Raw genomic sequence first — 12,500 nt, forward strand, 5'->3', positions numbered from 1 at the left:
TATTACTATTTAGGTGTGTTGCATTCAGCCAATTAACATCAACTTCACACGCACATCTTTGCATCAGAAAAAAAAGAAAGTGAGTACTGAGTGATGTCACTAAATACATGTAAGGAGTAAAAATTACTAAACAAAAGTAGAACAACCCTAACCATTTCCTAAACGAAACTCAACAAGTATCCCCAGCTAAAATTGACAATCAAGAAATTACACAGTGGGTAAAGAAATGCTTTACTTTATCCTAAGACGTTTCTCATCAAGGATTCCTCTGCAATGCATGTAATAAACTGATTCACCATATGCCAACATTATGTAAGCACAAGCTATGTAAGCATGACATAAAAACAGAAAACTTATACATAAGTATGCTGATTTTACACTATTGCTCCATAAGCTGTATAGCTGTTGACTTTACAATCAGAGAACTTGAAAACAAAAAGATAACACATACACCATCTCTTTAAAATTAAGTCTTATTTTGAAAGAGAAATCAAAACAACAACAATCATTTTAAATATTCTCAAAATAGGTTTTCAAGTGATGTGGAAACCGGGTCAACAATCTACCCATTCACTTGCTAAAAGAAAAACTCAAGCCAAACTTTATATGCAAGCCCTTATAAATGTGATCATTTAATCATGATAAAAGCTGCAAAATCCCACAAAACATCACAACAAAGTTATAATTTCATTCAGCAACCACATACCAACAGTGCTGATTACAGTCAGTTATATATTTGTTCTTTCACTTTCAGGTCAGCTATCAGTTTAACCATAAACTTATCATCATTTTTTTAAGAACGTTCTGATATATATAGCATAACAATGTAGACGTACTTGGCATATAGAAGAACCAAACCAGTGAGTGTGTATTCCATAACAAAAATACAGAAAAGAACCAAAAGTATTAACTGAAGACAAAAACAATGTAGAACATATGTGAGGTAATCAAATATAAAAGAAAACCACTTTCTTGAAATCAAAATCAACATCTTATATTGTCACAAATATATACATTTTTCTCCACCCAAACTCACACACTGACAAGTATTTCTGTCAGAAAAAGTTCAACTCTGTCTAAAATAATTAATGCCAGTGAACTTTATAATCACCCTAACCATGACAGGAACAACAGAATCATACTTCATATTATTTACACCATTCAAATATGTCTCTCTTAATTATGTACATAGTTGTATATCTTTATGCGTCTCTTAACAGTCAATCAAAACTTCCTGCTCATGCAGATATATAAACAGACAAAAACATAGGATGTTGAGACCAGTATGACCAGTAACCAATGCACAGAAAACACACTCTGAAATTTTAATAACTAATTCCTAACTTCCTTTAGCAAGCTTTTCCTTCCGAGATTCTCCAATCAAAATTTACATCATAAAACATAATTCAGTAAGTTTACAAGTTCATGAGATATATACTTAATTAAAAACATGGACATCGACAAAGGCTGCAGTGTATTCCACCAGCATATATTCATTAACAAACCTAGAGTTGAAGAACTTAGTAAAACTGTTTCTATTCTATTTAAATACATCATAGGAAAGAAGTTGGATGCGATACTCTATGATAAACTACAATCATTTAGCTATACTTACTTTTACTTAGAAATATTATGTCTTCAAAAATGAAACTTATTTCCAGTACAACAGAATGTTCGACTACAAAAACAAATTGCATCATTCATTAGTAAATCAAAAACTGTTTTTCTTGTTCTTTATTCACCTGTTCCTAAGTGACACTAACCTAAATGTGATACTTTGTATGAAACAAGAACAATGAAAAGAAACGGCTTATAATTGTGCAAGGACTCCATAAGATTTGTGAATTCTAGAACACCCATAACACAGAGACTTGCAAAATCCTGAATTACTACCATAAGGACTCAAGGAAATAAAAGTACACTTAAAGGTTAGGAAAAAAAAGTATCAGTAGATGAATAATTTCTTAATGAGATGAAAGCCTATCTTTATGCTAATAACCCTGGCATGTCATCACTTTGAGAATAACAAGATCTCTCATACAAAATTATATTATTATATTTCTAATCTACTGATTCCTATAAAGCATATAACAGTAAATTGATACCACTAATGTCTCAAAGTGTAGTACCAATAGATACTTCTTAAACTTCTCACTAATCTGTGACTACCTTAGTATATCACTTGAGAGACCTACTGTGGGGTGGATTTTTTTTCCAAAATAATTCAGCTAGTCTTACATTCAAATAATGCTATGTGACTTTCAAAAGAGATTTTCGACAGGAAACTTTTATGGTAAACTTATCATCATCGACACCAACTACTGTCAATTCTTTAGAAACAAGGAAATGATTTAGCTGCTAAAGCACTATCAATTACATTGAGCATCCTTAACAGTTCTGCACAATAACAACCAAAATTTAAAATGTTGTCTCTCATATTTCAGCCTCTGACATAATTTGTAAGTCCCTGTATGACCCAAATAAGTCTATTTTATTCATTAAGAGGAAGAAGATTGCAAGAGAAGAAGATAAAGAAAGACGTAATGAATATCTTTAGATAGCTTTGTTCATCCTCACATGATTGCATGATATTATCTATTAAGAAGATAAAAACTCCTTAATTCTGTACGAGCACATCACTGCCTGAACACAGCCTATGTAAAATTGACTTAACAACATATATCATTAAAAATGGCAATATGCAAAATAACCACTACACACTATCTGTTCTTGAGAAAATGAAATATTACTTCATTTCTATGGCATGACCCTCGTCTGTGTAAATAATAAGGAAAGAAGAGAGAATTTTCTGTACAAAGTATTCATCCTATGAACTTTCAGCACTCTAAAACCCTCCATTCTTAATTCTTGTACAAACATTGCAACTAAATATAAACATTAGTTATATTCTTTAACAGACCATATTCTGACTGAAGCCTATTTTTCCCACTTCTTTTGTTTCTTGTTCTCTCCATATTAGCTTTACACTTCCTGAAGTAAAACTATTTCATTTCTCAGAAGAAAATCACCACTGGTTGTGTGTATTTTCATACTGCCATTCTAATGTATAATTTTATCTTAGCATTTATCAACAACACTAATCCCCTGACAATGAATTGTCATCAAACATTCGAAAAAGATATATCTACCATTCTGAAAACTTATATCTATCAAACATCTACCAATCCTAACACTCTGATTAAATACAGCTGATAATCTATCTAAATAACCTACATAGCTACTCAGCTACAAAGCAATGACTTTAGAATATACAAATAGAATCTGTTATCAATCTTCGTGGTTTGAAGGCCACACTATTCTTTTACAGTCTTTTCTTTGTTTTGTATTTTAATCAAATCTGTTGGAGTAGATGCTGTCGAGACCTGCGTTGTGCTTTTGGGGGCAATCCACTTCAACTTAGAACGCATGGTGACATCGGGATGGGTGAAGGGACAGCTGGCCTGGGTGCATGACATGCCATAGAAACACGCCTGCAGAGTAAACAAGGATGTTGGTACAATTAACAGAAATACAGAGGAAAGAAAGATTGCTACTCTAGTCATTACCTGAGAGAGTCAATTGTCTATTCTATCTATGCAGATTAATTTGCATAACAAAAAACACTGAGCAGAGATACAATTAATATTTGAGGACAGAAAATTATTGTTAATCCCTATTCATACAACTGAAACCACCGATTGCAAATCTTATATTTCCTTACCTTTGGATGAAGAAATGGACAGGACATGTTGGTGCATTTTGGGAAGTATTTACACTTGATCTTCGAAGGTCTACTTGGGGGTATTTTGTGTTTAATGCTGACGGCAGCTGTGAGTAAAAGAAAAGGTTTATTACTTATGACAATGTGATCCAAGTGAATTTCTTCTAATTCAGCATTCTGCATAAAATGATCATGTTAAATGCTTAAAGAATTAAAACAAATATCAATTAGCTACATAATATAAAACATCCTAAAAGAGCAAATTAGGAAATTGACACACATAAAATAAGAAGGAAATTTGGGATGATCTAACAAAATTTTTCTTTAACAATTAGTAATAAAAATCCTGACAGCTAAAAGTAATATTTTGCTGAAACTAATACAAAGAAAAATAATGGTTCCCTAATATGCAACTTGACATGTTCTTTGTTTACATACATGAATAAATAAATATATTTATCATGAAAGACTTTACATTCTCCTTTTGTCAATGTTGTATAGAAATATCATTATCAACATGCAATTTTCATCTATTTTAGGTTCACATACAGCCACATAGGTTCACATCAGGTACAGTCTGAACTTCATAAAGTATACCACGAAATATAAAATAATCAAGTTTTCTAACTTACATACGTGGCATTTTTTACTGAGGAAATAATCTACATACAAGGAAAAATCATACCTGTTGTGAGGGCTAAGCTTCTTGAGCTTGCATGGGTGTACGGGCAGCCCCTTCGTGTGCAAGCCGCATCGTATATGCAGTTAGGATGTATGTACAGGCACTTATCACCAAATTTACAAGATGGAAAGGATCTGGGGAATGATAATTACTTATTCAATATACTTCTTAAATCATAATTTCAGTAAAAAAAAAAAAAAGTACAAATGTACGCCAGGACTGAACCCTGAGTGTTTCTCTGATCTTTCTATATTACTTCTCCTCTATCATTCAACTCTTTTTTTTATCCTAGCCACATGTACCTCAATAATACATCCCATTATTTCCCAATTAAGCATCCAGGTGAAAATTTATGTCATTAACCAGATTTTTATCTCATGAGAATAACTGAGATGCCAGGAATAACTGCTACAGAAACCCTCAATCTTCTTCCCTCTCATGTTACTGAATTATTCACAAGTAGTAATACATCTAGTAAAAATCATAAAATAATTTGAACCCCATTTGAACTTACAAAATATCTGCCAAAACAAAAATCATGATACAACTCACTGTCAAGCAAAAGAATTGATAAGAACCAGATACATTAATGTAAGATGCCTAGAATAACTAAATGGATAAAGATAAATATATAATTCATTTCATATTTACTTACATGCATGGAAGAGTGGGATGATGGTATTGACACGAATCTCCCGCCTTACAAGCTGGCCAGTACCTACAGCGCTCCTCAAATTTGCTGCCTCCACCTAGAGCGATAGAAATAAAGATGGCAGTGAGAGTTAAGACACTAGTAACAAAAGCAATGGCCGAATCAGTAACAATATTAGCAGCATTAAATACAATAATGAGAATGATAGTAATATGTGTTAATAACAACAGAATGTATTGACAGTTAGAGCATTGTGTTAATGATTGCAGTTGCATTTATATTCATACTAGTAATAATATCAAGTATAAGAGTATAAAAACCAAGTATTTTCACATTTAATTGAAACCTCTACAACTTAAAGAATTAGACAAAAGGCTATTATAACCTACCACCATCTTGCCCTGATGACACTGAAATAGCACTCTTGAGCCGAGGTTTGACACCAGCTAAAAGACCAACACCAGGTAATGAGCCTCCCCGAGTCATGTCACTCGAAGTTTCCTCTTCTTCCCACTCCTCTACTTCTTCAATGTACTCCTGAACATAAAACACAAAATTGTTTGAGACAAAGCACTATAAAAGCATTAAAACATTTTTTTCAGTTCATAGCATCTAAAAGAATTACTTTGCTAAGCAAGAGAGACACAAATCAAACTTACCTCAACTTCCTCAAGGCTGTCACTCCGGATGGGGCGAGCTCCAAGGCGGGACCGAATGTCAGGTGGATCATCCCTCATCTCAAAAACATCGGTATCCACTCCCTCAAGTGTCACTATGAACTTGGTGTTCTCTCTCCTAAGAAGCAGATGCAGAAATTAGTATATCCCAGTACAGTAAAAAGCAAAGACACGCACACATATAAAAATAAACTACATATTGACTGTTCCACACTAACACCAGTCCTGTTTTACACCTAAGAAGTGACACCTGTGCAGGAACTAGGTCCTTGGTCCTGCTATTTTTGCTTAATCAAATAAGGTAGAATAACCACCCAATGTCATATACAGAAGCCTATCCACAGCAGTATTGCTAAATACCAATATGAATAACTTCATTTGAAAATCTGATATACAAACAAATCTTAAATCTTTCTTGGGATATGGAGGAACTACACAAAATATGCAAAACATGGATGCAGTTTGATAACATCATCTATACAACACCATACAAATTCCCTCTCAACAGAAACTTTCAGTTCCTAGTGCCTGTATCTGCATATATAACTACATAACAGCAACACTGTTGGCAAAAACTATGAAAAGATTTCTATTCTGTTCACATATGTACACTTTCTTAATAAGTATAATATAAATATAACACAATTAAATAACAATAGCTGATCATGCCTAAATACAAGAAATACTACGGAACATTTCACAAATATCAATGCCTGGAAACTGTAAACTTTAGAAAAATCTATACAAAAGATGTCTTACCCAGCAACATGAGGCACTACTGGTTGTGGGGGCTCTGAGCCAGGGAGGGGTTGGTCCTCCTCAATTCCTTCATCAACTACCTCCTCTTCTACTTCAACTTCCTCAACCTCTTCCATACCATAAGGAACTTCTGGAAAGAAATAGGAATTTCTTGTGTTAGTTTTTTATCCTTATCCATGACTCACTAACATTCTTGGCAAGTTGTATACATGAACAACATTCCTTATAAACAACCTTAATGATATATACAATAAGCAGACATTTGCTTATATATTCATTATCCTTCACAGAAAATAAGAAATGAAATGAGGAAAAAATTGACCTACCAGGAACCATTTCATCACAGACTTCCTCCTGCTGAGCAACATCTTCCATTGCTTCCTCCTTCACCAGTGCATCTGAAGAGCTGGTGATTCCCGGCATCATCTCCTCTTTGTCTTCTTCGTCCCTCTGCTGCTCCTCACTCTCCTTTCTTGTTGCATTAGGGACTGTTATGGCAATCTTTCTGACCCTTAGCTCACCTTCAGTAGGTAGATCCTTTTGACGGGCTTGTTCTCGTTCACGGTACCCTCGGGTAAACAACTCACCCTAAAAAGAAGAAAGAGATGGTAAGACTCTAGGAGTACTGAATAATCATCAAGAACGAAAAAAGGTAGACTATGAATAACTGCGAGTCAGTAACAAGGACTCAGAGGTTAAATCAATCTCTAAATCCTGTGCAAACATGAACATTCAGAACTACAATCAACTTTAACAATAACAGTATGGATCTACCTTTTGTTTTTTTGGAGTAGGCTCTGCTTTTGTTGGTAAGTTCCTAGATGGTCTGTTTACGGATTTGTGTGCGTCAGCCATTGCTCGAAGGATAAGAGCTGTATTCGCCTGGATGGCACCTGGGCGTCTCGGCCTTGGAGTTACCTGTGAATGAGAGAATGATGTATGCAATTAGTTTTGCTTCCAAAAATATATGTACCTTTGAGAAATAAAAAAAAATGGTAGCCACTTGAATTGAAAAAGGAAGTTTTACAAGAGGTGGCACAGTTAAGTGAAGAGCAAAGAGAACTGGATTACAATTGCCAGGTTTAGGGTTCAAGCCCATTTTAAGTGTCATTTGGTTCAATCAATGTATAAGGGAACTAGCTACTCATCCTCATCATCCTGTGGCTCTGTATGCCTGTACCTTTATTGTCATGTCCAGTACAATTATTGGATATAGAATTAACCTTTTTGACTAATATAATTCTTATATTGTGGTGTATTATCCCATTCAATAAGTCAGTTACACATTATACATAAAGAAATAGATAAAAGTATCTGCTAAATAAAAACTTTTAAAGATCATATTATAGTACCTCTACTTTGCTGGCCATGCCACTCAACTGTGGCTTCTTGGGGTCATATCCCTCATCATCTGAATCCACCTGAAACGTAAAAATTTAACTAAAATAATTTCTCTGTGATAAATATAAAAAGAAGATTCCTCATATCATCATTACAAAAGTATCCTAATACAATGAGCTCCCCTTTACCCTGATAAATACAACTTATAAATATACCTGTAAGCACCAAAAAGTAACTTATAATAATTTTCATCCTGGACACTCACCTGACTATGTGGTCTTTTTAGGACTGCTCCTACAGCTGACACCACCCTTGTTGATGTCGCTCTGCTGGGAACTTCTCTGGAGGTCGATCGGCTCGAAACCTCTCTTGACTGCCCCCCTTCTCTATCTCTGCTTGAAGATTCATTTCTTGATTCTATGTGCTTTGACATGAGAGGTCTCACGCGGGCCTAGTAATGAAAAGAAAAACATATTTCAGTAATTTCTTTTCTATAAAGATAACTTGTCTACTAAAAATCTTAACCAAACAACAAAAAGTGCATCTACATTTACCAGAACAAAATGCCATAATAACCACTAGTGACTAAATTCTCTTACCTCTAACTTTTTACCAGATGAAGATGTGGATGAAGGCAACACACACACAGATCTTTGAGCTGAAGTTATGGCACTAGACACAGCACGAGCCATGCCACTACTAGCTGTGGTAGAGGAAGGCTCGGGACGAGGAGGGAAACTTGATTCCTCTCGCAAATTGATCACGCGACGACCACCTGACGTTGAACTTCCTAAACGATCTAATACAGACACCTAAAATAAAGAATGATGTCAAATCAATACTCTGAAAATAACGTTACTCTACTGCAGCTGAAAAACTATAATTTTGTGGTTTGTTCTTAATGAAAGGCCTTTTTCATACTATTCACGTAAATACAAAAAAATATTCATAAAGGCACATTTGTGATACTATCTGGTCTTTTCTTTATCCAAATCTTCAACTAATATGGAGAATGCAGCAAGTGCTTCGAAATGAAACACTGGCTGCGGATGACATCATATGATGCACCGTGCAATTGACAGCCGATCCCTTCGAGCAGCGGGCGGCTGTGCGGCATGGGAGCTGAGTGGGCCAGGGAATATCAGCCGCCAAGCTGGCATTTCCCTTGCGGCCTTCCATGGCCCAGGCCCACCACCCCAGGGCCCGCATGTGCAATGGGCTGTTTACTGCCAAATGAGTTGTTCACCTATTGCGCGTGCTAAAACCAGGCCCGCCACTCTTTCTGAGCGCATTTACATATGTTTGCATGTTTGCATGTATTTGCAAGGGTTTTTGCAAATTTTTGCAGATTTTTGCATACTTATTTTTTCTCAGATATAAATAAACAAACACATTTGCGTGAAAGAGGGAAGGCAGAACCGCCACGCGCGCACACTCCAGTGCGGTCCCATGCGCCGCCCGAGTCGAAAATAAATAAAACAAGGGGACTACGTGCCATGTTGCATAATACCGCGACCAATGGGTTAAGTCCTAGCTGATCCTAATACCAAAATAAGATATTTACCTTACTGTTCATGTTTATTTGACAGCAATGATTACTTCACGGAAGCCTCATTTGTACTATACTATCTTTAATCTATAATGGTTATAGCTATAACAAGATCACCAGGAAGGACTCTTACTAACATCAAAATGGTCATAAATGAAGTCTTCACAAAGAAAAGTTTACTTCTAATCAGATCCTATACTTCAATAATCTAAAATATTGCAATAAAATAAAGAAAATTAATTTTTTATTGGGATATTATCTCCCAGTTAGATGAATAAAGCAGGGTATTGACCTTTCAGGTTTTCTTCTAAGTCATTACTCCATCAAATTTATACTGAAACTTATTTCATAAATGCCAATATCCTTATAAGTTGGCAAATATTATAGAACTATAGTTAAATCTATATCCCACAAAATAAATGAAACTAAAGTACTCTCTTTAATCTAAAAATGATAATAATAATAATAGTAATATCAAATACAATAACATGAACTTAAAAACTCCCAGTGACAAAAGTACCTTCTCCTTAGGCTGTTCTGTCTTTGGTGCAACGGATGTTCCCAGTCTCTCCTTAGCAGACAGTCGGGCTGGGGGGTTGGAAGGCTCGGCCTTGGATTTTGTCTTTGTCTTAAGTTCTACTTTGGATTCAACCTTGGCCTCTGCTTTCACTTCTGCTCTTACTTCTGGTTTTGCGGCTGCATTCTTTTGTTTCTGGTCAATTCTGGTCTTTCTTGGTGCTGGCTCCTCTTCCAGTTCGAGACCTAACTCATCTACAGAAAAAAAAAATACTTATTAAAAAGAGGTGAAGAAAGAAAATTGTTAAAATAATACACAATACTTCCTTTCTGCCAATCTTACGGATTATGAAATCACCCTCTGCTGAACGGTACAACCAATTTGGAAGTATTTACCAATATCTGCTCTAAGCACAAGCATGTCCTCCTCAATTTCTTCCTCCTCCTCCTCCTTCATCGTCTCCCCTCCGCCCGCAGCTTCGGCACGGAAAATGTCTGCCGATGATACTTTTCCCCTCAGCTGCGGCTTGATCTTCTTCAGAGTTTTGCCCCCAATGGTACCCACTGTGGAGGTTACTGTGGCTTGGCTTTTCTCCAAGGCTGGTTCGTCCTGAGGAGCCGTTATTCTGACTCTTTCCTTGTTCTCCTTTTCCTTGCTGACCTCTTTGGCCCTGGTGGCCTTCACGGGCTCAACGACAGACTTCTTCTCCTTAACTAATTTATCCTGAGATTCTGGAGACTCTGATTTCTTTAGTTTCTTCTCCTTCTTATCATCCTTCTTCTCACTAGACTTTCTTTTCCTCTCTCCCTTTTCCTTCTCCTTTAGTTTCCTCTTCTCCTCATCTTTTGTTCTCTTACCTTCTTCTGCTTTGTCACGTTTCTTCTCTTCATCTCTTTCTCTTTTCTTCTCTTCTTCTCTTTCTTTCCTCTTCTCTTCTTCATCTTTCTTCTTTGTGTCATCTGTTTGTGGTGTTGTGACTAGAAAGTAAAAAAAATATAATATAACATCCAAACATATATAACTTTTTAACTTATCTAACTCACATTACTATATTCTTATTCTTTTGGAACAGGGTAATTAGCGGAAAAAATAGACCTTCATAATAACGATATACAATAATGTCTTTCACACTGAAAATATGCATAATAAAACCTCAATATATACAATATACGCTAAATTCCCACGCAAAAAATATACACTTAAAATATTATGATTACCCTCTGAATTTCCATTTGCATGCCAAACATACACAACATAAATAAAAGTTGGAAATTCAAGAGACAAATCATAAGAAAAGATCAAAGAAATACAAGAGTAAGGGTTTCCCCATTTGTAAATTTTCAATGAAGGTTTATTGACTGACCTTGCAAAAGAGCAGCCGCATTGAGCTTTTGAAGTACATGGTGGAGCCAGGATGTGAAGCGCTCAGTATTGTGGCCCAGGAAGAGACTCAGATCATCGTCCATCTGGTCCTTCGTCTTCTTGTTCGCCACCAGCACCATGATGTAGTCTGGTAGTTCCTCATCTAAAGCAAAGCAGATATTGTATATCAACATAAGCAATATCATGGAAAAGTTTACAGCATTGTCTTCACTTTCATTCCAAAGTACATGCAGTTAAATCTTGTATTAGTCAATTTTATCCAAAACATTTATGCTGCAACAAATTTACTTACCGACATAGGTACCAAGCTCCACTAGTTTTGCCTTGATTGCAGACTGGAAATAAATAAAAACAACATAATGAATTTCCCAAATATAATAGAAAATTTGCCCTAAAAGATATATAACATTAAATCAATATCCTATTCTACTCTGATAACAACCGAGATGGTTAAGACCACAGTTTTCTTTCTTTTCTTTTTTTTTTACACAGCAAAGATAAAATAGGCCAACCAAAATCCTATAAGCTTAGGAATTGTTCTTTTCTGGTTTGTATTTTCCACTCTCCATCTAACCCCTTTGCTTCAGGTGACCTTTATGTGTGTCTATAGAGTCACCCTGGGTAATGCAAGTGCTTTATCATATTTATCACTTACTGCACAGATGGCTGAGGAAGCTAAACAAGACCTCAGACAAAAGGTATTGTGTTCAAGGACATAGAGTCCCAAGTATGCAAGAAGGCAACTGCACAGGTGGGGTCTTGACAGTTGGTAAAATATAATTATAGGCCGACCCTGAAACAACTTCCTTCGAGAGAGGAAACATCCAAAGTTTTGTGGTATCAGTGAATTGCCGACTTCAGCTGATTCCACATCAATATCCAAGCGTCAACAAAACTGCCCTATCTTAAAATATTATATCCCTGTTTAAATAGTTATTCCTCAAATGTAATTTACAAAAACATGAACAGTAATTTCATACTATCTTCATGCCAAACTTCTAATCTTTTAAATAGCATCAGGGTAAATTTTTCTAGAAACTCACAGAAAATATTTTCATTACGACAAAAATCATCTACACTTAAAACCCCCTTTCTATCTTTACATTTTAAGTACTGGGTATATTCATACACCATTTTTCCATAAATCCACTCAACAAACTTTACTACCTTAATCTGCACTATAAAATACAAGTACATGCTGTGTACTAATATATACAAA

At 35.5% G+C, this 12,500-nt stretch overlaps 1 protein-coding gene across 2 annotated transcripts in view; it reads right to left on the bottom strand.

Annotated features, from left to right (window-relative positions):
- Nab2 (Nuclear polyadenosine RNA-binding 2) overlaps positions 1-12,500 on the bottom strand; it is a 17,485-nt gene that overhangs the window by 1,186 nt on the left and 3,799 nt on the right. The window contains exons 2-17 of one of the 2 annotated variants that reach the window (XM_070129956.1): positions 11,574-11,616; positions 11,262-11,423; positions 10,756-10,875; positions 9,902-10,152; positions 8,432-8,644; positions 8,098-8,283; positions 7,844-7,912; positions 7,266-7,409; positions 6,818-7,079; positions 6,492-6,621; positions 5,715-5,850; positions 5,445-5,592; positions 5,059-5,152; positions 4,407-4,537; positions 3,722-3,828; positions 1-3,491 (exon numbers count right to left, since the gene is read on the bottom strand). The exon at positions 1-3,491 is cut by the window's left edge and continues 1,186 nt beyond it. In XM_070129956.1, coding sequence (XP_069986057.1) covers positions 3,315-3,491; positions 3,722-3,828; positions 4,407-4,537; positions 5,059-5,152; positions 5,445-5,592; positions 5,715-5,850; positions 6,492-6,621; positions 6,818-7,079; positions 7,266-7,409; positions 7,844-7,912; positions 8,098-8,283; positions 8,432-8,644; positions 9,902-10,152; positions 10,756-10,875; positions 11,262-11,423; positions 11,574-11,616 — 2,373 coding nt within the window. In that variant the 3' untranslated portion in view covers positions 1-3,314. Of the gene's footprint in view, positions 3,492-3,721; positions 3,829-4,406; positions 4,538-5,058; positions 5,153-5,444; positions 5,593-5,714; positions 5,851-6,491; positions 6,622-6,817; positions 7,080-7,265; positions 7,410-7,843; positions 7,913-8,097; positions 8,284-8,431; positions 8,645-9,901; positions 10,153-10,293; positions 10,876-11,261; positions 11,424-11,573; positions 11,617-12,500 lie in introns of both variants that reach the window. The other variant, XM_027368865.2, reaches the window with a different exon arrangement.

Source organism: Penaeus vannamei, chromosome 14 (assembly GCF_042767895.1).
Source record: "Penaeus vannamei isolate JL-2024 chromosome 14, ASM4276789v1, whole genome shotgun sequence".
NCBI classification, from domain to species: domain Eukaryota; kingdom Metazoa; phylum Arthropoda; class Malacostraca; order Decapoda; family Penaeidae; genus Penaeus; species Penaeus vannamei.